This window comes from Pecten maximus, chromosome 4, assembly GCF_902652985.1.
Source record: "Pecten maximus chromosome 4, xPecMax1.1, whole genome shotgun sequence".
Taxonomy (NCBI): domain Eukaryota; kingdom Metazoa; phylum Mollusca; class Bivalvia; order Pectinida; family Pectinidae; genus Pecten; species Pecten maximus.
The window spans coordinates 44,078,803-44,105,445 of record NC_047018.1 but is presented as its reverse complement, the minus strand read 5'-3'; the positions used below and the strand labels follow the sequence as shown (position 1 = coordinate 44,105,445).

General features: G+C 35.3%; 1 protein-coding gene across 1 annotated transcript in view; it reads right to left on the bottom strand.

Annotated features, from left to right (window-relative positions):
• Positions 1 to 17,092, bottom strand: part of LOC117326190 (receptor-type tyrosine-protein phosphatase kappa-like) — a 28,555-nt gene extending 11,463 nt beyond the window's left edge. The window contains exons 1-17 of the mRNA XM_033882837.1: positions 16,809 to 17,092; positions 16,072 to 16,212; positions 14,953 to 15,087; positions 13,809 to 13,946; positions 12,143 to 12,280; positions 11,711 to 11,848; positions 11,363 to 11,468; positions 10,854 to 10,975; positions 8,092 to 8,249; positions 7,693 to 7,780; positions 7,411 to 7,496; positions 6,736 to 6,772; positions 6,167 to 6,264; positions 5,352 to 5,471; positions 2,722 to 2,870; positions 1,992 to 2,127; positions 868 to 1,017 (exon numbers count right to left, since the gene is read on the bottom strand). Coding sequence (XP_033738728.1) covers positions 868 to 1,017; positions 1,992 to 2,127; positions 2,722 to 2,870; positions 5,352 to 5,471; positions 6,167 to 6,264; positions 6,736 to 6,772; positions 7,411 to 7,496; positions 7,693 to 7,780; positions 8,092 to 8,249; positions 10,854 to 10,975; positions 11,363 to 11,468; positions 11,711 to 11,848; positions 12,143 to 12,280; positions 13,809 to 13,946; positions 14,953 to 15,087; positions 16,072 to 16,212; positions 16,809 to 17,022 — 2,154 coding nt within the window. The 5' untranslated portion in view covers positions 17,023 to 17,092. The remainder of the gene's footprint in view (positions 1 to 867; positions 1,018 to 1,991; positions 2,128 to 2,721; positions 2,871 to 5,351; positions 5,472 to 6,166; positions 6,265 to 6,735; positions 6,773 to 7,410; positions 7,497 to 7,692; positions 7,781 to 8,091; positions 8,250 to 10,853; positions 10,976 to 11,362; positions 11,469 to 11,710; positions 11,849 to 12,142; positions 12,281 to 13,808; positions 13,947 to 14,952; positions 15,088 to 16,071; positions 16,213 to 16,808) is intronic.
• Between the last annotated feature and the right edge of the window lie 9,551 nt (positions 17,093 to 26,643).

Below are 26,643 nucleotides of genomic sequence, written 5' to 3'. Positions count from 1 at the left end.
AGATGACAACGATCACAAGGTAATTCTACTAGAGACACTGGTTTGAATATTAATGGCCCGAGGAAATCCTACTAGAGACATTGGTTTCTATGACAATGGCCACAAGGTTATCCTACTAGAGACACTGGTTTGGATATTAATGGCCACAAGGAAATCCTACTAGAGACATTGGTTTCTATGACAATGGCCACAAGGTTATCCTACTAGAGACACTGGTTTGGATGGTAATGGCCACAAGGTAATCCTACTAGAGACACTGGTTTGGGTGGTAATGGTCACAAGGTAATCCTACTAGAGACATTGGTTTCTATGACAATTGTCACAAGGTAATCCTACTAGAGACACTGGTTTGGGTGGTAATGGTCACAAGGTAATCCTACTAGAGACATTGGTTTCTATGACAATGGCCACAAGGTAATCCTACTAGAGACACTGGTTTGGATGGCAATGGCCACAAGGTAATCCTACTAGAGACATTGGTTTGGATGGTAATGGCCACAAGGTTATCCTACTAGAGACACTGACTTGGATGGCAATGGCCACAAGGTAATCCTACTAGAGACACTGGTTTGGATGGTAATGGCCACAAGGTTATCCTACTAGAGACATTGGTTTGGATGGCAATGGCCTAGAACATGGTCTGGCTGTTGAGATTAATAAAGGACGTTTAAAATGAAAATGTTTTTAATTTCTTTTTAAATCTACACACAACAAGAAGTCAAGCACTCTCAAAATTCAAAGACAAAATGTCAAATTCAAGCACTTTTAAACATTTTCTTCTTTGTGATGTAAACATTTCCGGATTTTTCAAGCACTATAGTCAAATGGTGTGGTATAGGGTCCCTACTGGTATATCCTCACTGTTACCTTGAACTGATCCTCCAGTGGTGTTGTTATTTGATCTGGTTTGAGGACGGACATGTCCTCATATTTCCGCCTGTACTGGTCGTTAGGTATGGTAGTTTCACCAGCCTTGATAGCCTCTAACAGCGCCTCATATACAAATACATACTGCTCCTGTTGGTTAAATGTATTGTTTATTAAATATTATGTTCTTTTACTGTTCACAATGACTTACAATTACTTAAAACATAAAAACATATTATATATATTGTATATGTTAAAGTATATATAACACATTGTTTGCTGGGTTATTGGCCCTAGAACAGCTAGGGTCATTTTGAGGTTGGGGTCTCCATGTAGTAGCTGGTGGCTACATCTCTGAATAACATAAAATATTCCTGTCATATGCCATCAAGACCAATTAGGGTAAAGCATCTTGTCCAAGGACAATGACACCTGTCAAGGGGTCAATCACCTTAGTTGCTTAAACATCTTACTATAACCTAATGATCTTTAATCTACTCAGCTTTCAGAATAAAGCACATCCGATAAATGTAAAAATAGTAACAGTGACTTTCACCCAACAACCCTTAAACTGGAGATATTTTGGTCCTTTATCTTTTTGTGAGGTCTGATAAAAATCCCTCAAGAAATGAAGCTGCTAAAGCACTACATTTTTGTACAAGACAGGCAGAGAGGAAATCTATCGTCCCCTTGGTTTAACAGGTAGGTGGACTAATATGTTATACATACGTACAAAGACAGGTGGAAATGAAACCTATAGTCCTCTAGGTTTCACTGCTAGGGGACTAATTCATAAATATAAGATGGATGGTGAGGAAACCTATAGTACCCTCTGTTTCTCTGGTAGGTGGATTAATACATATGTATAAGATGGACAAATAGGAAACCTATCGGCCCCTTGGTTTAACTGGTAGGTGGATTAATACATATGTATAAGATGGACGAATAGGAAACCTATCATCCCCTTGGTTTATCTGTGGAAGAGCGGATGGAGAGGAAACATATATAGTCACCTCCGTTTCACAGTTAGGGGGAACTAATACATACGTACAAGACGGATGGAAATGAAACCTATTGTCCCATCGGTTTAACTGGTAGGTGGACTAATAATAAATTTTCCATACCCAGGTCTGGATCATATTGATCCTGTTACACCTCATGAGCTGGGCACATCTCAGTACATCTACGACTCCTTCTTCCTTGGCTTGGTACAGAAGATAGTCCAGAGCTATGTATGTCCCCGATCGTCCAATACCCGCACTGAAACACAAACACATACCCTCAATAACTGATACTGCTATTTCCTAAATGTAATCTTTGAAAAACATCAAATTTCATTTACAAAAAACTTTCAGTGATGAAGCTAGCATTACAAGTAATAATTCTAGACTATATCTGATAAACTTTCAATGATTGTCATATAGCTCTTGGCCTGGATGGAAGTGCGAGTCTTACTGTGGGAGAAAACCGGTGTAACTAGAGAGAACCTATGTGGTCCAGCAGATGACCACAATAAACTTTCAAGTGCAAGATTAGAGAATCAAACCCTGGTCTTATGGATCTTTCTACTTCACTACAAATTTATTTATTTATTTAACGGGTTTTATATCCGCTATTACGGCCTTGGGGCCTTTCAGCTGACAAATTTCACTACAAAGGTTTGTCCTGGTTGTTAAATTAATTTGTACTTATTTCATAACTTGAAATCCAATTAGGTCGATGTTGCATTAACAATATCCTAAATTTGTATGATCTTATTAAGTTTATTCCAGGAGCATTAATAGAGGGGTTCTTGCATAACAAAAATGCCGCATGCCACATACCTTTAACCCAAACAATTGCTGTTAGTATTACCTGCAGTGTACAATGATTGGAGCCGTACTTTCTGGGGTGTAGGTTTCAACCTTACGCTTGAATGTGAGCAGCGGTGTGGGATAGGTCAGTGCCCCATGATCAGACCAGGATGTGAAGTGGAACTGTTTCACAGTCCGACTAGACTCGTTCTTCAAAAAGACAAGTGTTGGACACATCTAAATGAATGGCATGCACAGCAACACAGTCTTTACTAGGGTATCAAATCAACTTCAATCAATAAACTTCAAGCTCAAGATGTCTGAAAATGAGACTTGCACAATTCCTAATCAAAATTTAAACTACTGTGTCATTTCATCAAACAACATGCACCGGGTACAAGCCAACCCTCGAGGGTGTAGGGGAGATACAGATTATAGTGTATGTATTGTTTATAACCATTGTATATCCATCTATATACTTCATTTTTCATGACAAGTTCAGCAAAATATCAAAAAAATTCTCCTTCTACAACGTTAACATGGTGGCTAATACATCGTGTCATGTGAATCATGGTAAATCCCTCCTTCCCCAACATGGTGGCTTGTACATGGTGTCATGTGAATCATGGTTTTGGTAAACATAGAAATTAGAAAACATGCAGAGGTTGAAAATTGTTGGAAAAAACTCCATTCCATATTATACTGACCATAGATGTTTTCAAGGAAGTGTACTTAACCATCTCGGCTTAAAAAATTGTCACTTAAGGACAGGGCAAGGACTTGTTGAAATGAAAAAGTGTGGGATGTAGAAACTGACTGCTGCAATAGAAGTGGTGATCAATGGATCGATTGTGGTTACAAAGTTGGGAGGTTGAAATGAGTGGATTCTGGAAACAAGCGCGGGAGGTTGAAATGAGTGGATTCTGGTTACAATGTTGGGAGGTTGAAATGAGTGGATTCTGGAAACAAGCGCGGGAGGTTGAAATGAGTGGATTTTGGAAACAAGCGTGGGAGGTTGAAATGAGTGGATTCTGGAAACAAGCGCGGGAGGTTGAAATGAGTGGATTCTGGTTACAATGTTGGGAGGTTGAAATGAGTGGATTCTGGAAACAAGCGCGGGAGGTTGAAATGAGTAGATTCTGGTTACAATGTTGGGAGGTTGAAATGAGTGGATTCTGGAAACAAGCGCGGGAGGTTGAAATGAGTGGATTTTGGAAACAAGCGTGGGAGGTTGAAATGAGTAGATTCTGGTTACAAGCTCGGGAGGTTGAAATGAGTGGAATCTGGTTACAAGCTCGGGAGGTTGAAATGAGTGGATTCTGGTTACAAGCTCGGGAGGTTGAAATGGGTTAGTTCCTGATACAGAGATGGGTTACTGAAATGGGTAGGTTTATGCTTTAAGAATGGGTTATTGAAATGGGTTAGTTTTGCTAGAAGGGTGTGCTACTGAAATGGCTTAATTCCTGCTATAGGGGTTGGTTGTTAAAATGGGTAGATTGTTCAGAAATGGTGGGTTGTTCAAATACAGAAATAGGTAGATTATTGGCAAAATGGTCAAGTGCTGCGAATTGAGGAGATAGTGGTGTAGATGTCATAGAGGTACGTTGTTGAAACGAGTAGATGTTTGAGAAAAAGGACATGGATTGAAACTGAGACTTGATGCTGTGAAAATGAGTTGGTGGGACAGTGTTGGCTTTGTATGTCTTCAGTGCCGTGAAACATACACATCTTATCTTTAATATCAGTAGAATCTCGGAGAGGAATTAAGACAGCTTTCTACTCATTCCGATTTGGCATGTGTTTGTGTGCGTGCTTCTCTCATATCATGTTGCAAGACTACACTACTAATATTCAGATGCACATGCATATCTATCATTTTAAAGATTTAACAAAATCTATCATTTGTTGTTATTCCACAACAGAATTTTGAAGAGAACAAATAGAATTTCTAATAAATTACCATGTATAAAATTTTACAATTTTTATTTATTTCAGTATGATTTTTTTCCATTCATAAATTTTCTATGTTTCATGAACGGTTTTTATCCATAATATACACTTCAATCAGTAAAATTGATTATTCTAGCTTTTTAATTACGTAATGGATGTAAAATCAATACCTGAATATATAGTTTCATCATACATCTAAACAATAAATTTGTTAAATTTCATATGAAGCAAATAAAAATCGACTCGTTTCAGTTTTTGTACGGTACAACTGGTACAGACCCGATAAAGGAATGCATGGACAAAATCTGTAGTTTTAGCAGATAGAACATTTATCACACATGAACTTCAGTAGTTTGATCAGATAGAACACATACGACCCATGAACTTCAGTAGTTTGAACAGATAGAGCACATAGGACCCATGAACTTCAGTAGTTTGAGCAGATAGAACACATTATAACCAATGAACTTCAGTAGTTTGAGTAGATAGAACACATACAACCCATGAACTTCAGTAGTTTGAGCAGATAGAACACATTATAACCAATGAACTTCAGTAGTTTGATCAGATAGAACACATACGACCCATGAACTTCAGTAGTTTGAGTAGATGGACACATATAACCCATGAACTTCAGTAGTTTGAGCAGATAGAACACATACGACCTATGAGCTTCAGTAGTTGGATCAGATAGAACACATACGACCTATGAACTTTGTTATATAAGACTGTGTTACTTACCAGGGAAACATTAAATGTCCGGATAGTGAAGTCTGTAAACACGGCCGTGTCTAAAATCTCCACGTTAATGCTTCCATACTTCATACTTCCGCTGTCAGGCCAGTACTGTTCACATTTTTTCTGAAGATATACAAAACATATATTTGTACCATTACACATGGAAACTGAATGTTTTGTCAATTTTTTAATGCGACATTTGAGGAATAAATCTTGATGGATTAGTCAATTTGTATTTCATAAACAAATGGGCGTGGCCCAAACCGTTGGCTTGATCAACAAAAAATGGCTCAAACTCTCACTTAACCAGCCTCTTGTTGGCTCCAATACTAGTCTATTTAGAATATTGACAGGTCAGTAAGGGCCCTATCATGTGACCGTATGATATATTTTCCCGCATATTCATCAATATGTCATCGGTCCATATCGCTGAGGTTGACTTTTGACATTTGAATTTGGAAAAAAATTAACATGAAGCAAAATAAACATTATGCATGTACACACCGTGCCAAACATCCATTTTACCTCCTTCCAGTGGCTTTTTACAGAGATCTAATAAGAACCCGATCCTCACAATAACACGGTATCAGAAAGAGCATTTCCAATAGTTTTTTACTGTCAGTTCAAAATAGGTTGAAAAATAGTTAAAAACCAATTTTCTAATAAGGCTCTCAATTTTAAATTATTTTCCACGTTTTTATTGTGTCTGTTTCCAATAAACCCACAGCTCTTTCTTTGAAAATCTCTTTTGTTTTATTAATTATTTGAGCAATTATAAGAACAAATATCATGGTATATTTGTGGATGATTTTACTAACCTTGCATGCTTCCATGATGTTTGTGAGCATGACAATTTTACACGTCTTTTTCTGCCATACCATCCTCCAAAAGTCTCGAGTCATGACTTTTGTTGCCCCTATCAAAATAAGATTTTACTTGTTCAAATCTTCCATCTTTCCAATGAATACTGTAGATCACAAAACATGCCTACGATTTCATTTAATTTCATGAAAAACAAAGTTTAGGATCTTCCAATTGATACCATGTTCAATGACACAAATAAATTAAAATCTTGTAAATTACTAGATGTCTGATAATATCATGCACAATTATAAATTAAATCTACAGATCATTTGACGTAAAGAATGAACAAAATAATTCGATGAGAGTATGTTTGGTTGCTGGGTTTATCAACAGCACAGACTGGCCTGTATCTCAACTCCCATGAGAAACAAAAACCACTACGGTAAGGGAGTGTCAAACCACGCACCTCAGATCTTCACCTGAGTTTACGTGACTGGCACTCTTACCGACTGAGCTATTGCGGAGATCTTGTAAGCAGTCTATGTAACTATGGAGACATGTAATAATTACATGAAATACTTACCTTGTGATGCTATGTAAGCGCTTGCCTTTGAATAACCCTTTGTTAAAAAAAAAAAAATTGAAATTACAGAAAACCCTTTCTTTAACAAAATACACAAGCAAAGTCTATCAACATTGCAAAACAAGGGGTCAAGATTCAGTGATTGTGGTAAAAATCTCCTATTCAAGTTTTATTACAAATAATTTTCCCATTTCAGCATCTGCCTCTTATGACTATGGTCGAAATCTGGTCAGTTGTTCACGACTTGTAGTGATTTTTACGAAAAGCCAACAGAAAGGCAACATATACCACACTGTGACATAAAATCACTGGTCCATAAACCAAGTTAGCTAATAAAATCAGTGGTCTCAGAGGAATCTAAAACCCGAAATGGAAATAATTTCTATAATTTTTTATTTTAATTAAATTTCATAGCTTAAAAATGATTAAATTCTTACTTCTAACCATTATCAATAACTTTTTTTAAAATTTACACAGCTGTGTTGCAAATGATCATTTTTACCTTTAGTGCAAGTGTATTATAGTTATACCTCTTGACTTAGCATATTAACATGTAAAGAAATCAAAAACATTTCTGATTTCTGGTAGATTTATATATTTTTTCCAGTGATGACATTAAATTTTAAAATCGAGCATTATAAAATTGAATTTGATTTTATCTTTATTAATACTTACATCTATGTAATTAGCGTTGATATAATCAGCTCCAACCTCATCTACATATTCTTCCCCAGGTTCTAGTATTACTCTGGAGTGGTCATCTGAAATTTGTCAAAAAATCATAGACATCTGTTTATTGTAGGGAGAGGGAACCTCGAAAAGTTATGCAGAATCTACTACAAAGCTAATACATGTAGTTAAATGTGTAGTTACATGGATTATGAACCTACACTAATTTTTAGCCTTCCACACCCAACACAACAATGTATATTTATACAGAGTTTAAATGACACTTACATGCAATGATATTGCCGTATCTGTTTTTTGGTCGATTTTCTGGTTTCTTAGCTGCCTCACACAGAGCCATCAAGCCATGGGGAAGTTCCTGTGAAACATGTCATATTTCAAATTACAAAACCACTTTCTTAATGCTTGATGACAAATGCTAAATACTTGATTTCAATGACATCATGAATTAAATTTGCATACAAATGTGTAACTTTTGCATAAACATAATATGTGTAAGTTTTGCAAACACATGTGTAACTTTTGCACACAGACATATGTGTAACTTTTGCACACAAATATGTGTAACTTTTGCACACAAATATGTGTAACTTTTGCACACAAATATGTGTAACTTTTGCACACAAATATGTGTAACCTTTACATGCACATATGTGATTATGTCCTTACAGCAAATTCTTTTTTGAAGCCATCACAGTCCTGTGTCTTGTTAGTTTTGATGTAGTCATACAGGTCCTTCACTTTGACTGGCATGGTCTGTTTGTGTGTGTTCACATTAGCATAGATAGGTTCTTCCTCACTGTGTTCTGGCTCATGACTCGTAATACCTGTCAAACGGAACATTTCATCATCAATATCTTGGCTACTGTTGACAGGTTTTATCTTAACAACTTTATTAGTTAGCTACTTAGTGATGTCCCCTTGGCCCAAAATTCTAAATACTTTACTAGTTAGCTACTTAGTGACATCCCCTTGGCCCAAAATTCTACATACTTTACTAGTTAGCTACTTAGTGGCATCCCCTTGGCCCAAAATTCTAAATACTTTACTAGCTAGCCACTTAGTGACATCCCCTTGGCCCAAAATTCTACATACTTTACTAGCTAGCCACTTAGTGACATCCCCTTGGCCCAAAATTCTAAATACTTTACTAGCTAGCTACTCAGTGACTTCCCCTTGGCCCAAAATTCTACATACTTTACTAGTTAGCTACTTAGTGACATCCCCTTGGCCCATAATTCTACATACTTTACTAGTTAGCTACTCAGTGATTTCCCCTTGGCCCAAAATTCTACATACTTTACTAGTTAGCTACTCAGTGACTTTCCTTTGGCCCAAAATTCTACATTTTTAGCTACTTAGTGACATCCCCTTGGCCCAAAATTCTACATACTTTACTAGTTAGCTAATAAGTGAAGTTTTTTTTGCTACTTTTAACTTTTTTTTACACTGAAGAGGTTTTAAGAATATGACAGCGACAAAATGGTGCAAATGATAAACAAACAATACATCAACAAGATAAAGAATTCTGATCATATTAAAAGTTGTTTTCCTTTTTTTTTTACAGTTGCCAGAGAGATATTCTAATTAATTTCATACAGATAAAAACGTATCTATTTCATACAGATAAAAACGTATCTATTTCATACAGATAAAAACATGTTAAGTTTGCACGTGAAGCTTATTAAATATGACAAAACTCAATTCACTTACTGTCACAGTTTAACTTGATTTTGAATTTTTGAGAACTAAGACTGGCGGAGTTTACCAATTGAAATTTTTTGTCATTAAGAAGGAAATACAATAATGTGAATAATGAAGGACGTACAGATCCTCATAAAAACTTTACTTGTATTTCGACAACAGATGGACAGACGGAAAAATGGATAGACAGAATCAGGGAGAAACAGTATGCTCATGACTTAGTCATAAGGGGGCATAAAATACATTTAATCTAGCCATTAAATTGTTCTTTTCAATGGTAATTTAAATGCTAGTAGTATATTATAGGAAAAATCAAATCTTATTTGACATTTCTGTAGACATCTATAACTAAATGAGGGTCTCTAATAGCAAAGAGAAGAAGGCTTGGACCAGAGAGCAAAGAAAAGAAAGCTTGGACCAGAGTCTTGATAAAATACCAAATTGAATAATTACAGTGGAACTTCGTTAACTCGAAGTCGACGGGACCACGAAAAAACTTCGAGTTATCCGAGTGTTCGAATTAAGCGAGTTATCGTTTTTGGTGAAAAGTTTGGTCAATATTTGTCAACATTATATAATCATTATAACTTCGCTCTGTCGCTCATCAGTTTAGTGTGAAGACTGGTCAATACATGTAAATATATATGTAATGTTTCGTTATGTCACTTGTAATTTGGTGTAGTTTTGCCGATATACAGTCACGATAAAGTTTCTTTCACTTAGTCACTTCAATAACGATCTGATGTGCAAGTCATGTTTGCAAAAGGTAAACGATAAAACGGAATTCGACAAAATAACAAGTTATTAATGTCAAAACAAATAACCGTTTAAGTTTAACACAGATTGCATACAAAACGTAACAGAACCATTACCTTTTATTGGACATATATAAAATACTGTTTGATTGGCCTACTTACTTTTTATTGATAACCACGCCATTTCCATGTGTATTAGCACCGGAAGTTGGGCTGCGCATGTGCGTATAAAATGTTACTGTAACTGAGTTGGCGTTTTATCCGATTTAATAGACAGCACTGACCGTTACAGTTGTACTCTGAACACCTCGGCAGTAATAACGCTATTGTTTCAGCAGTTTAAAGATTTAATAGGCGCCGGTGACTGTGTCATTTCTACACCTGTAAAAACATCAGCCGGGTAGATCTACCGGTGTGTCAGAGATTAGTTCCGCTTGAGCGAACGGGTAGATGAGTTGTTGACTATCGTGTGTACTGATATCGGCGACCGCCTTGGGAAATTACCTGATGTAAGTAAAGCAGTACTTTTTATCACCAAGATTTGTTGTTATAAGATTCAACCGACAATTTCTTTTATGAATTTATGAAACACTTATAATAGCATGTAGGTTAGTAGTGCCGATATGTTCAGTATTACAAACGGAATTTAGCTCTTAAAAAATGTCGGCGTTTGCCACCGATCGACGAAACTTATACTTCGAGTTATTCGAACATTTCAAGTAGGATTTTTATTGTTGGGACCAAATTTTTACTTCGTATTATCCGAGTTTTTCGAGTTATCCGAATTCGAATTATCCGAGTTTATTTTACTAAGATAAAGAGACAATTCGGCCGGGACCGACGAGGTACTTCGAGTTAAGCGGGGTATTCGAGTTATCCGAGTTCGAGTTAACGAAGTTCCACTGTATCTAATTTTCAATAGATAAGCTTCTCCAAATAAAGAATAGTATAACAGGATTTAAGTGTAAATACCATTAGCATGCAGGAGCTGGTCAGTTTCCCTTGTACTCTCTATAGGGTCCTCCTCAATCGGTAGCTTATTGGTTTTGTCTCCTTTCTGTTGAACTTCCAAAGTCTTGCTAAACCTCCTCTTTCTATAGAAAATACCAAAAGAATTCTCATTAAAATTTATTATTTCATATCTTTGGTCGGTTAGGTTAAGATTGTTATTTAATTAGGTTGTGCTAAATTTGAAATACCACCATTAATTTCCTTGCTGGTTTACTAAAGGGCACCCGTATTTTCATGCAGGGCCCTAATTATTTCCTGTCTAATTTATGCACAGAATTAGTCTATTGCAGCATGTCAGTTCATATGTACATTCTTTAAGAAATGTTCTACTTTCTAAACTGAAGCGATGTCAATAGGAACAAAAAGAAGGCATCCTCACTTACCCGTGTGTATACAATAAATACAATCACAGCGATGATCAGTACAAAGATGACTGCTCATGTTACACAGAGAACCATGTCACCACTTACCTGTATACAATAAATACAATCACGGCGATGACGAGTACAAAGATAATTGCTCCGGCTACTGCTCCTCCAGTTGCACCAGTGTTAGCACTAGCACTGTTTATCATCACTGAAAAAATTAACAAATGTCATTGATCAGTAGGGGAAACTATTGGTGAAAATCATGTTTATTTCTGGTGTTGTATATTATCCAGGGGAAGGGGGTACTTATTTTTTTCAGTTTCATTCACCATACGATTTATAATACAATTAATTTTGTGAATCTCTGTACCAGTGTAGATAGTCATTTTGAAACCTACCAGGTTAGGTTTCTTACCATGTAAAATGTATGTTCACGTGACAAGCTCTTACCCTGGGCACATATACCGCCTGTGTATCCCGGGGCACATCCTGCCACACAAATACCGGTCTCGACGTCACAAGGCTCTTCGTCTTTACAGCTGCCGCATGTGTACGAACAATTTAGACCATACAGGCCCTCCTCACATTCTATAATGGTAAAACCGAATTCTATTACAATTCGTCATTCATGCAATAATCTCAAATAATTCTTGCACAGAGATTTTAAGTCATATTCCACAATTTAAATGAACAATGAAATATGCTGAAACCATAACTTACTTCTGAGCAAAGTTTCATGTGCACATTTGCAGTTTCAAGTTTACCCATACGAACAAAGGGTAAATTTAAAACTTTGATAATCTTGTTTTAATTATCCTTGGATTATAACTTAGCAAAACTATCAAATATCTATGAATCACTTCATCAGAGAAACATACTTACTCTGGTCACAGAGGTAACTGGTCCACCCGGGACTGCAACCTAGTACACACCGCCCATCGATGTGGTAACAATGTGTATTGTCCTTACACTTCCCACAAGTCTTGGAGCAGTTCATACCATAACTGCCACTGGTACAGGCTAATCACAAAACAAAATGGTAAGAGTTATTTTCGTCTTAATTATTGTAAAAAAAAAAAGGAAAAAAAGTTACACATTTATTAACATCAGCTACTTTAAGAGTGCCCATGACAATTAACAGAGATGTCAGCTTGTCGTGTGGGTTGAAATTTGTAATTTTTTTTTTTAAAGTAGGTCAAACTTCAGGATCAAGGCTCTAAGGTTCCTAAACGTAGTACCAATGGAAAGATCTTGCGACAAGGAACACATTTGTCAAATATAAAAGCCCTATCTGGCATGGTTAACATTGTCTATATAGCCAAGGATAAAGTTTTTCTAAAGTAGGTCAAGGGTCAAAGTCAAGGTCTGCAGGTCCGCAAATGTAATGCCACAGGTCTTGTCAAAAGGAACACACGTCAAATATGAAAGCTCTAACTTTTATGGTGAGCATATTATGGCCAAGGTAATTAATGTTTTTTGAAAGTAGGTCAAAGGTCAATGTTAGCAGGTCACAAATCTAATAATACTAATGGAAATTTCTTGTCAAAAGGAAAACTTCTCAAATACCTAAGCTATATCCTCATTAGTATTGACACAACAACTTTAATCTAGCTGTCTACAGACAATGCTGACCCCAGGGGTATAGCAATAGCTCTCCTAAACTTTGGTCTCGGCACGCTAAAGAAAACGATCTCAAAATACTGGTCATGATCACTTTCCTACTTTTACTGATGAAATGTCAGCCAGTGCTCCCACTGACCACAGCGTCACTTACAATAGTTCTCGCTGACCACAATGTCACAGTAATTTCTAGTTCTCGCTGACCAATGTCACAGTAATTCTCACTGACTGTCACTTACAATTTCTCTCACTGACCACAATGTCACTTACAGTAGCTCTCACTGACCATAATGTCACTTACAATAGCTCTCACTGACCACAATGTCACTTACAGTATCTCTCACTGACCACAATGTCACTTAAAATAGCTCTCACTGACCACAATGTCACTTACAGTAACTCTCACTGACCACAATGTCACACTGACCACAATGTCACTTACAATAGCTCTCACTGATCACAATGTCACTTACAATAACTCTCACTGACCACAATGTCACTTACAGTAGCTCTCACTGACCATAATGTCACTTATAATAGCTCTCACTGACCACAATGTCACTTACAGTATCTCTCACTGACCACAATGTCACTTAAAATAGCTCTCACTGACCACAATGTCACTTACAGTAACTCTCACTGACCACAATGTCACACTGACCATAATGTCACTTACAATAGCTCTCACTGATCACAATGTCACTTACAATAACTCTCACTGACCACAATGTCACTTACAGTAACTCTCACTGATCACAATGTCACTTACAATAACTCTCACTGACCACAATGTCACACTGATCACAATGTCACTTACAATAGCTCTCACTGACCACAATGTCACTTACAATTTCTCTCACTGACCACAATGTCACTTACAGTAACTCTCACTGACCATAATGTCACTTACAACAGCCTGAGAACTCACCTGTCTTACAGGACACCCCAATATATCCTTCTGAACAACCATTGGTACACTGGCCAGAAAACTTGTTACATGGCATACCGTCCAGACAGTTACCACAGGTACTGAGACAGTTTTCCCCGTAGGTACCAGGACTGCACTCTGTAACAAACAGTAAACATATGCTACATAAAAACTGAATGATGACAAAGATAAAAACATTACTGAATATTACACAAAAGTCGTGGGATATTAAGGAAAAAAATCTGAAAATATTTTACAACATACAAGATTAGTACATCTTGTATGTTTGCTTTGTCAGTACAGCAAGTTTTAAGTTAACTCAAAAATTTGCTTAATCAGTATAGCAAGTTTTAAGTTAACTCAAAAATTCACCAAACTTTCCGTCAAAAGTAATAAACTTGTATGAAATTGAAGCACCCAGTATATGTTAAGGACGTGCAAATATTAATGCATTGTAAACGAGATAGTAAATATAAGATATTTTACACAAAAAAAACTCTCTTCTTAAAAAGTGAGAAAGAAATACACCCAACATATCAAAAAACTTTGACTATTAACAAATTAATTTTGAAAGTCATTTCAAGAAGCAATAATCATTTTTTAATTGCTCAAAATCTAATGGTTTTAACCCCAAAATAAACCAAAATATTAATATCCAAGACATCTATAAGAGTGTGAGTGTGTATAGGTGTCCATACTACAATACAAATTTATTCCTGGTTTGGTTTGATTAACCGATACTTTTTGAGAATCTGATGAACTAAACATGAATCTTTAAGTCCAGATTCTCAGCATCTCTAATTTTCAGAGTCACTGGACCATAAAGTTTGGACGATATTCAATCTATAAATGGAGAGTAACTAATATGGACAAAGTTTGGTTAAAGTTGGACTTGCACTTTCTGAACTACGGAACTGATCTAAACGTAAAACCTTAAGAGTGAAATGTTGATATACCCCCTACTAGGAAATTAAAGTAACACATAGTCTCACTTTCGCAACTCTTCATAACAGACAAGACAAAAGTTGGCTTTTCTGCCTTTCAATGCTCAAATGGCTGACCTGCTAATGATTATTAATTCCATTTTTTTTTTCAAACACTCTGAAATCTCTAGTTATTTTCATACTAAAAAATAACCACTCACCTTGTTTACATGTATTACCATGGTAACCTGCTTCACATCCCCCAAGACACGTTCCCGTTTCAAAATCACAGTGGCCGTTTTTACAGTGTCCACATTCCTCGTTACACATTAAGCCATACTTGCCCGGGGGACACTCTGTTGAAACACAAATGCAATATTTATTAAATTGAAAATACTATAAAATAAAAGAACGCTACATCTCCAAGTCCCATTTTTAATGGGAATACAGGGTATTGAAGATATTAATTATCAGAGGTTATAGCCCTGCGACACTAGGTATCGAACACAACAATGGATGGTGGATGCCAATATGTCAACAAGGTTTTCAGATAGTAAAGACAACTGAATTATCATTTATACGGGATTCTGTGTATGTTTGTCTGCTGAATGCTGGATGGGTTTATCAGCCTGTGAATAGCTAGTCACTTTGAAGTAGCTCTCCTTGTAGTAGTTGGTGACTTCCTCACTGAACAACATAAGGGAGGCCCCTTGTATGCCATCCAGAGCAATAAGAGTTAGTGGTGTACCGATAACCGGAAACATCGATTAAATCGAGTTGGACCCAAGATCGAATCGATAATCGATTTTGCACTTAAAAGATCGATTGTGAAATTTGGCTATGAATAGATCGTTTCATATGTTTCTTATTTGAATGGCTGAAGTTATTCAGATACGTACTGTTGTTATGAAAGCTTTTATTTTCAATAAACCAAAATAAAACATCCATTTCGCTTGTTCTTGTTATGTCTCGCTTGAACCACGCCGGCATTCAAGCGTTGTAGCTACCTTACGTAATCGTGGTCGGTGCAGCGTTTTGTACAAGGCTATACTAATTTGCTAATATATGACGGAATCCGGAATTTCCAGAATTTATTTAACACGTGGTCGGACCTAATTAAAAACCATTTCCAGCCGATAATCGATTATCGATCAATCTTGACAGCCCGATAATCGATCTTCAATATCATGGCGATTCCCAGCACTAATAAGAGTAAAATGTCGTGCTCCAAAGGACAAAACCATGACAGCACACACAGACCTGTTTCTCAGCTTCCTGATAAACACAATATGAGTAGGGAGCGGACAGAAGAACAGATACATGAATTAAGTGAAACTTACTTGTCTGACATCCTGGCTCATCCATCCAGCCCGGATGACAGCCATCGGCACATTTCCCAGTCTTTTTGTTACAGTCAGCTGTAGAATCGGCACAGTGACACTCATACAAACAGCTTGGGCCATACCTTCCCACCTCACAGGCTTAAAACAAAAAAACATCAATTCACAGATCAGCTGGACAATACAACAAGAGGCCCCTGGGCTCAACGTTCCCCCTTAGTTACGTATACTTATTGTCGATGTTAAATTTTTACTTTCAGATTTTTATGCATCTGACCCTAATTATGTAAAACTAGGGACCAACTGATACCTACACATAACAGAGTGAAGATGGGCCATGCAAGATTGTCATTTTTAACAGTCCACTATCATCAGATGTTGGGCTAATAATAAAGGGGGGGGGGGGGGGGGGGGGGAACAAAAGATTTAAACACCTGAGTTATGCAACTAGTTTCCTTTTTTTTTTTTTTTTAAATTTTGTCCACTTATAAACTATTTCAACAAGTGTACTTTAATTGTAACCATTTTTGTAGGATATATATCAAATACAGTCAAACTTCATTATCTAGAACTCTGATAACTTCAAGACTCCGCCTATAACTCAAAGTAGATATTCAGTTCTGACAGAAAATTGTATATGACAAATACTGTTACCTAGAATATTTGTGATGTCTATAATTTGATGTCACATCTCCTATAACTTAGAGTTAATGAGACTTGAATGGATAAGGATTTACCTTTGTTTGTAATCCCACAGGAAGCAAATTTAAATGATTTCCAGTCGTAGAAACACCAGGGATCGGTTGGGATGTTTTGGATGGTACCAAGTTTTGACTCGCCATCAGGAAAACGGCAGTATGGCCCTGGTAATACTTTATCTGGGAAATTCTTGCCGGTCAATCCTATCAATGATGTCACCACTGAATTATTCCATGTCTCGCACATGTACATGGTGCCATCTTTAAAAACAGTCGCCCTCGTTCCCGAGTAGTTGGCTCCGTGTGCATCATATTTGTAGTCATTTTCTGTTGTATATACAATAAAACAAACTTATTTATGAGCAGAAAATGTCTTGACAATGAACTCCTTTCAAAATAATTCCCATCAACAAATGAAAGGTTCAATGATTCTTGATCACTCATTTGTAATTTTTCTTGTAGTGTAATTTTACTTATTCAAATATTCTGTCCACAAACATATTACATCACTTCTATAGCTTTTCAAGTACTTTTAGACTACACAATAATAATTAAGTCAATGAAAATTCAGTTATTAAACAAGTTGAAGTTCCTGGTATAATAGTCAAAAATTTTCCCCTTTTTTTTTTTTTTAAAAAATTTTTTAAAAATTTTAAAAATTTTTTTTTAAAAATTTTTTTAAATTTAAAAAACCCCAAAAAATTAAAAAATTTTTAAAAATTTTCCCTTTTTTAAAAAGGTTTTTTTTTTGGGGTTTTTTTTTAAAAAATTTCCAAATTTTTTTAAGGGAAAAAAGGGGGTTTTTCCCCTTTTTTAAAAAAATTTTTTTAAAAAAAAAACCCCCAAAAAAAAAAATTTTTTTTTAAAATTTTTTAAAAAAAGGGTTGGGGGGTTTTTTTTTTTTTCCCCAACCCAAAAACCTTTCCCCGGGAAAAATTTAACCCCCCCCCCCCTTTTTTTTTAAAACCCCCTTTTTTTTTTTTTGGGGGGGGTTTTAAAAAAAATTTTCTTTTTTTTTTTAAAATTTTTTTTTAAAAATTTGCCCAAAACTTTTAAAAAAAACCCCAAAAAATAAAGGTTTTTTTTTTTCCCCCCCTTTTTTTTTTTTTAAAAAAAAATTTTTTTCCAAATTTTTCCCCCCCTTTTTTTTTTTTTGGGTTTTAATTATTTTTTTTAAAAAATTTTCTTTTTAAAAATTTTAAATTATTTTTTTTAAAATTTTTTAAAAAAAAATTTAAAAAAAATTTTTTTTTGGGAAAAAATTTTTTTTTTTTTTTTTTTTTAAAAAAAAAATTTTTTTTTTTTTTTTTTAATTTTAAAAATTTTAAAAAATTGGTTTTTTTTTAAAAAAAAAATTTTTTAAAAAACCCAAAAAAAATTTTTAAAAAAAAAAAAATTTTTTAAAAAAAAAAAATTTAAAAAAAAAAACCCAAAAAAAAAAAAAAACCCCCCTTTTGGGTTTTTTTTTTTTTAAAAAAAAAAAACCCCCGGGGGGGGGGCCCCCCTTTTTTTCCTTTCCCCCCCTTTTTTTTCCCAAATTTTGGTTTTTTTTTATTTTTTAAATTTTTTTTTTTTTGGGGGGGGTTTAAAAAGGGGGGGGGAAAGTTTTTTTTTTTTTTAAATTTTTTTTTTTGGGGTTTTAAAAGTTTTTTTTTCCCTTTGGGGGGGTTTTTTTGGGTTTTTTCCCTTTTAAAAAAAAAAATTTTAAAGGGGGGAAAAAAAAAAAAAAAATTTTTTTAAAAAAACCCCCCAAAAAAAAGGGGGGGGGGGGAAAGGGGGGTTTTTTTTTTTTTTTAAAAATTTTTTTTTTAAAAGGGCGGGGGGGGGAAAAAAAAGGGGGGGGGGTTTTCCCCCCAAAAAATGGGGGGAAAAAAAAAAAACCCAAAAATTTAAAAAAAAAAAAAATTTTTTAAAAAAAAATTTTTTTTTTTCCCCCAATAAAAATTTTTTTAAAAAAACCTTTTAAAAAATTTTTTAAAAAAAAAAATTTTTAAAAAAAAAAACACAAAAAAGGGGGGAAAAAATTTTTTTTTTTAAAAATTTGGTTTTCCCAAAAAGGGGGGGCCCTTTTTTTTGGGGGGGGGGGGGGTTTTTTTTGGGGGGGGGGGGGGGGTTTTGGGGTTTTTTTTTTGGGTTTTTTTTTTAAAAAAAATTTTTTTTTTTCCCTTTGGGTTTTTTTTGGGGTTTTTTTTTTTAAAAAATTTTTTTTTTTGGGGTTTTTTTTTTGGGGGGGGGGGCCCCCCCTTTTTAAAAAAAAAAAAAAGGGGGGGGGGGTTTTTTTTTTTTGGGGGGGTTTTTTTTTTAAAAAAAGGGGGGGGGGTTTTTTTTGGGGGGGGGGGGGGAAAAAAAAAAAAATTTTTTTGGGGGGGGGGTTTTCCCTTTTTCCGGGGGGGGGGGGGGGGGGGGCCCAGTTAGGGGGGGGTTTTTGGGGGGGGGGGGGGTTTGGCGGGGGTTTTTTTTAAAAAATTTTTGGGGAAAAAAAAGGGGGTTTGGGGGGGGGGGGGGCCCAAAAAACCTTTTTTTAAAATTTTTTTAAAAAGGTTTTTGGGGGCCAAAAAAATTTTTCCCCCCCCTTTTTTTTTTTTTTTTTTTTTTTTTCCCCCGGGGGGGGAAAAATTTTTTTCCGGTTTTTTTGGGGGGGGGGGGGTTTTTTTATTTTTGGGGGGCCTTTTTTAAAAAATTTTTTTTTTTTTTTGGGGGGGGTTTTTTTTTTTTTTTTTTTAAAGGGGGGGCTTGGGGGGGGGGGGGTTTTTGGGGGGGGCCCGGGGAAATTTTTTTTTTTTTTGGGGGGGGGTTTTTTTTAAAGGGGAAAAAAAAAGTTTTTAAATTTTTTTTTTTCCGGGGGGGGGGGGAAAGGGGGGGGGGGGGGGGTTTTTTTGGGGGCCCCCGGGGGGTTTTTTGGGGGGGGGGTTTTTTTTTTTTTTGGGGGGGGGGGGTTTTGGGGGGGTTTTGGGGCCGGGGTTTAAAAAAAACCTTTTTTTCCCCCCTTTTTTTTTTTTTTTTTTTAAAAAATTTTTTTTTTTTTTTTTTGGTTTTTTTTTTTTGGGGTTTTTTTTTTAAAAAAATTTATGGCCAAGTTTGGATTTTTGAGCAACAATATCTAGATCTAAATAAAAAAAAAAAGTGAAATGTTAACATCACCACCAGAATATATACCCATGGCCAAGTTTGGATTTTTGAGCAACATATCTAGATCTGAATACAATAAAAGTTAAATGTTAACGGCACCACCAGAAAAGTAATATTATATAGCTATATATAGTCTCACTTCTGTGACTTTCCAACGCAGGCAAGACAAAATTCACCTATTTAAAAACATGGCATTTTCCCCTACAGTAAAATTTTAAGTTGCATAGCATGTTATGGAAGATAAGTCGAGGCTATCACTGAAAAGAAAACTGTGGTAATTTGGGAATGTCAGGTGATAATCAAATTAAATAAATCTTCTAGATCAGGACTATATGAGGAGTTGCGTGTGGATGTCGGAACAGCTGTAGTGTACAGTGTTATAAAGCTTTGTTAACGAATTCTGACAGGCCAAATGTACAGTGATGTGCGGACGGTATCCTATTACACACAGACTTCATGTGAACTCACAATCCTATACGCTCATAAAAAAGAAAATTGCTAAATTACACTTAACAAGTTCACCCAGCACAAACAGAATACCAGCATACATTTAAATTGTTACATGAGTCACTAAAACATCTGTACAGAGGAAGTGTCTATTTTATCTAATATTACCAAAGTTACTCTACTTTAACAAGAAAAATTTCCAAACCATCTTTTTTCCCATAATTTTAAGAGTGAATATTAGAATTTTATGTTATGTATATATTTTTTATTCATGACCTGTAGCATTGGTGATCTATAGCTAATACTAAACTACCATGGGAAACGAACAGATAAATCTCCAGAAAAACACCAACTAAAAAATCAATTTAGTTTATTTGTTGTGTACAACTCAAATTAGATTTCAATGGATAAAGCAACAAGTTCAATGGAGGATAGGAGGACGAATTGCAAAAAAATGACGGCCGCTCCATCAGTAAATTGAATTGAGGCTGTGAAGCCATATTGTAACTTGCTTGAAGCCCCTTGTGATCATTGTTCCATGTATATGGGGATCTGCATGATTCCATTTCTCAACACATTAATTTATATAGGAGCTATATGAGAAAACTGTACTTAATCAGATGAAAACTGAAGACAAAAATAAAACATAAAACGTAATCATACTCTGGCTCAGCAAACACAAAAATGTTGATTTCTTCAAGCTTCAGTGTTTAAATGTGTATGTACTGCATTCTTATGCATGTGTTTGTGGTATATATATATATATATATATATGTCGTAATATGTCTGGTATTTGTGACAGCTGACAGAACAATGTATTACATGCCTGGCATGAAATAATACATGTGTATAAACAAATATATAAAATGTGTAACGTACAAATTAAGACACTAATCATATCCCTTCTAAAAATTATTGTACAGTTGCAGTTTTATGTTTGTTGGCCTGTTAAGGAGGTATACGTAGAATCTGGTAGTGGTACTAGAGATCTGTTGGAAACCAAAATTTTACACTTGAAATTGACCAAACTTAGAAAAATCTATAAAATGGCTGGAGGCTCCAGACCAAAACTGGCCCTGGAGACTTGGCCGGTTCTAATGTCAATAACACTAGTCCAATAAATCAGACCATTAAAAGAATAAGATCTCCATGTTGGGTTCGACGTTTGTACACTCTCATTTTTTGACATATTATCATTTCCAACTAATGACAATAAAGAACTTACAACCACTCATGTGTTGCCCTTCAGGTCTACAGCTTCATAATTCAATGACCCAGATAATATTCCTTTTTTTTTCTTTGCAATAAATTATCGTTACTTTCCCATAAACATAATACATAAATGAAAATTGTGGCCACATGACACCTTCAAGTTGATGAGGACACATAATGAAAAGGTACTGTTGTGAAAAAATATATATGTTTTATTTAAAGCCACATACTCCCAAACAACCTAGAATTCTAGTTGCACACATGTATTAATGGCAATCCAAGATACTCATTCACGCTCTCCTAACGTTAAAATGACCACTGGCCTGGACGCTTGACCAGGGGAGTCCTTGAGACATGTACATCAATGTATAAAAATAACTCGCCGCATTTATATTTATCGCGAGATTTGTCACAGAGCCGAGAACGAGGCTATAACCATGTTAACGTGAGCTACACATAAACTACACACATGGGCATTGTTTTAACACATCGAGCATACGTGAACTTTGCCTAATAATTCTTTCATTTAAACATATTAACAGAATATTAAAAGCTATTAAAACCAGCAATCCAATAGACGTCCGGCAAAATTGGAATTTGAGTCTATTCCCTTTTCTTTTCTTGCTAAATTCCAAGGAATCATTTCCTTTCCCAAGGAAATACTCGGGTTTTGCCGTTTCAACTCACTTTTGCGTCTTTTTTTGGCAGAATCTGTCTGCGTTTTCATGATCACAGCTCCACACTTTCAGCATTCCGCCATTTTGTATGGACTGTAAAACCTGCTGTTGCATTGTGGGACTAATTTTCAGAGAAACTTGGTCCGGCAGCCACAGTTATTATTTTTGGGAATTACCTGTATACTTTCATAAATACACATTTCCTTTCAGTTTCTGATTCACGATAATTTGTTAGGTATGTATCAACTTAAAGTCCGAAAACTGTAAAAAGCTCAAAAGGTAAACACTGATATATGTTTCTTCAGGAGTATATATATGTGGCTTTAAAGTAAAGGCAAGAAGTAACATTTACTATAACGAAAAGAGAAAGTGAGACTGGTATCGTAACTGATGACAGTACATCACATGAAGATAATTAAGTACCACGCATAATATGTAGGAACAATTGCAACAGTAAGGTAATTTGTATGTTAATTTCTATTTTTTTGTAAAACTGAATATATAAGAGGAGCAGGACTCTTTTTTTCAGGTTTTTGGGGGTAGGGCATATCCTGCAGTTGAATATTGTTTTTAGCAATTTTAGAAGTGAAATGGCTATTTCTTGGAAAATTGAATTATCGAAGGGTCAAAATATATGTCAAATAGACAAGTTCCTTCAATCCCAAGAGTCAAATCTGATTATATGGAGTCAAAAAATACTATCAAGGGTCTATTGGATGCCCTGGGGGAAGAAACTTCTGTTGTAGTGTGGGGGTGGCATGAGGGGAGGATTCGTAGATTATATTGGTACAAAGATCATTCAACAGCCAGTTTAATTTCTCCGTTTATAAGCATTGGCTTGGTCACCATGACAGTTTACAAGAATCCAATTGGCAACATGAAATCAATCCAAGTTCTTTTCTGTCTGAAATTTATAACTATATGCATATATATATAAGCTGTATCCCCTTGCAATTTTAATTGTATGTTGCCTAATTTTGTGTATTAAGGTGATTTTACATGAATTTTGTAGTTGATGTGGAAATGAGAGATTAATTATCTACTGATGATATGATATGGAACTGATCATGATCGCATTCATAAAAGCTAGAACTTTAAGAAATGTGTTGTAACTTCTTCCATGTATATATGATTCTGTAGAACAAAATATAATGGTTGCAGTTTGTATGTTAAGAAAATATAGCCTAACACCAAATACAATATTAATACCATTGTGAGGTCAACTGACAATATCATAAAACAAGCATTCTGAGAGTATTGCTAAAGTAATACATGTTCCCTATCGGCACCCGCTAAAATATAATAACAGTGACCTTGACCCAAAAACCCTGATACACAAAGTTGATCTGTAGCTTCTCCTACTGAAATTACATACCAACTTTCATCAACATACCTTGAAGCATAGGCTATATATATGTTGATAAAGTTGGTATGTATAGCTGAGAAAAGTGCGGAAAACTGAGTTGACAGACTGACAGATGGACGGGGAGGAAACCTACAGGTTATCAGATTTTAATGTACCGATAGCTATAGGGGACTAATATATAATAAGGACAAAACATAATTTCAGCAGTATTTTCATAGATTCCTTTAAAATGAAATTCACATTATAGAAGTAAAGTGTACTATCAAAAGCCACATATCAATATCCGGCAATAACCCATGCCTATAGTGAAAATTATATACAGTAAAACTCACTTGTGTCGAACACGGTTGAATCGAATACATCGGATGAGTCGAACGTTTCGTTCGGTCCCGATTTTTTCCCTTCTTTATCTTAGTAAATTAAGCACGGATGACTCGAACACTGTTGAATCGAATACTGCGGTTGTGTCGAATATATTTTGTGGTCCCTCCCTTCTAAACTATACCAAAATTTCCATTTTTGTGTCGAACATCGAGGCGTCATGCTGTCTCAGGTAAAATTTGCTGGCCTCGTCTGATTGACCGAGTGTGACCGATCACCCGTAACGGTGTAAACAGAGCCTATTATTAGTTTCCGGCTGTCGGTTACGCATCATCCAATTGTTTATACAGGTGCTCAGGTGAAGTAAAACGTTCAGGTATACATAACTAAGAATAAAATGTGCACGTTTTAGTCTACAAACCAATGTGTTCTGTTTACTGTTTTGATGCACAAGGCCGTCGAAAAAAATAAGGAAAAAGTAAACGATAAATTACATATCTTCCATCGAAAAATGCAAAGAAAAATACCTGTCTGTCATTGATTTATCTATATATGCCTAAATTCTGAATACGACGATGCAATAGTAACAATGATATGCGGAATGTTTTTACTCTGTTCAAAAGATTGTGGCAATGCATGATTATGCAGCCGATAAAACACTGACCGCGGCCTTCACCTTTGATACAAAATCAGCACGCGTACGGTCGATCAATTTTCCCGGACTGTTTATTGTTTAATATTGTTAAATTGGAGAACAATATAAATGGATTTAAAGATAGATAATATGAGTACAATATATACATTTATATTCTTATAATATATGTAACGTTTTCATAGAATATTATGCTGTCATTTGCGACTCCCGTGTGTAAATCGTGTGTCTATGTCAAAGACTATTTTACGCATGAACTTTGTTTTTATCTGTAACTGTGCACAATATTGTTTATTAGATAAAGGAATAATTGTTATCATGTACAATTGATTAATTTCTTTGTTATTATGTATTGCTTATTTTCGACTATCTTATCATGCAAGCACTTGTTCTGCATACAACCGATGATAGTTGGGTTTTGTCTCCGTATACAAACACGGATAAGTCGAACCATCGGATAAGTCGAATATTTTGCTTGGTCCCGTCGACTTCGACTTATCCGAGTTTTACTGTATATAAACCCATTAATGTGTAATTAATTGCAGTTCGGTAGGTTTGCTTAATAAAAACAATGCAATTTCATTGTCCTACAATGCAATAAGCTTTGCTCCTATTTTGAGCCAAGCTATAATGATAATTAATAATCATTTGAAGATTTGATTTATATACAATGTACCAGTATACGTACGGTATACCATATCACAGCAACATAGCCAGCTAAAAGTGGCTCATGATCATATATAGTCAAATCATTTATGTGCTTCCTACATGGGCTAATCATAGGATAGAGCACCAAAATGTTGTATTATTTAGATATTTACAGTATTAACAAGTAAGATTGACTGTGATTGACATACATGGGTACAAACCAGGACAGTCTCTGTGTTAATCAATACAACCCATCCATCACTTTAATGCATGGATCCCTAGCTACTTCTCAGTAATCCTCACTATCAGCAGTAAAATAGCAATATCACAGAATGGTAAGTTCTAATTTAGAATGTTCATGCATACATCTAAACATATTCCAGTACAAATTCATGTATAATAATTTAAAGCGAATGAAGAATTGATTTTTGAATGATCAATGGTTTTAATTGGTGTTGTTGCATGTACATGTTATACTGATAGCAGTACAGGCAGTGATAACTCTGGAGGGGGCCATTTGCCCCATATTTTCAAAAATGGTCTACCAAAAAAAAAAGCTCACAAATTTCTTCAATTTTCTATGTTTTGTCCCGTACGGTTCTGAAATCTTGTCAAAATGGCCCATGATTTTTGGGTCCAGGGCTGTACAGGTATATATAATGAACTTCAAGTGGACTACGTTTATATCATAATAGATGTAAAATCAGGTTTCAGATTTGATTGAATCATTTAATGATTGTGAAGAATGAAGTGCAAGATGGAATAATTATATAAAAATGCGTTAGCAAAAAATTATTTTTTAGTTTTATTTTCAACATGTAGATCTATATGGATCATTTAAAATGCTAAGCTCTTCTGGAATACCATATTTCATCTTCAGTTTTCGACTTTACTTTCACTTTAGACTGTGTGTGGATATATGTCAGCTATTTAGTGTTTCTACTCAAATGTAAACATCATATTGTTATGGACATACAATTATACACACTGTACTAGATCTAGATCTATATTTACTAATAAACTTACCCAAAATAATAGATGATTACTTCGTTTTTCTCATCCATTTTCGAAAGCACATATAAGTTTCCCATTTCAAAATTATTTGGAAAACTGAATAATCCCTTCCAGACTTTCTACATGTAAAATTAGGAGACATATAGATATGAGTCAGTCAAGCTCCTGTACAGTAGACTCGACTCAATAGGCCTAACGTTGTATAAACAGTTCTACCTTAGACAAACTCAAGATTAAACCCGATTCTTCGTCATGGTGTTTACGAGGTACATTTATATAACAACTGGAACACAATACATTCAAAGTATTCAAAATCAGTTTACCTGAACAGAAAACACACAAAATCCCAAATATTATCAACAGTGGCACGATTTTCTCGATGTCTTCCGCCATCTTCTGTGTTTCGCC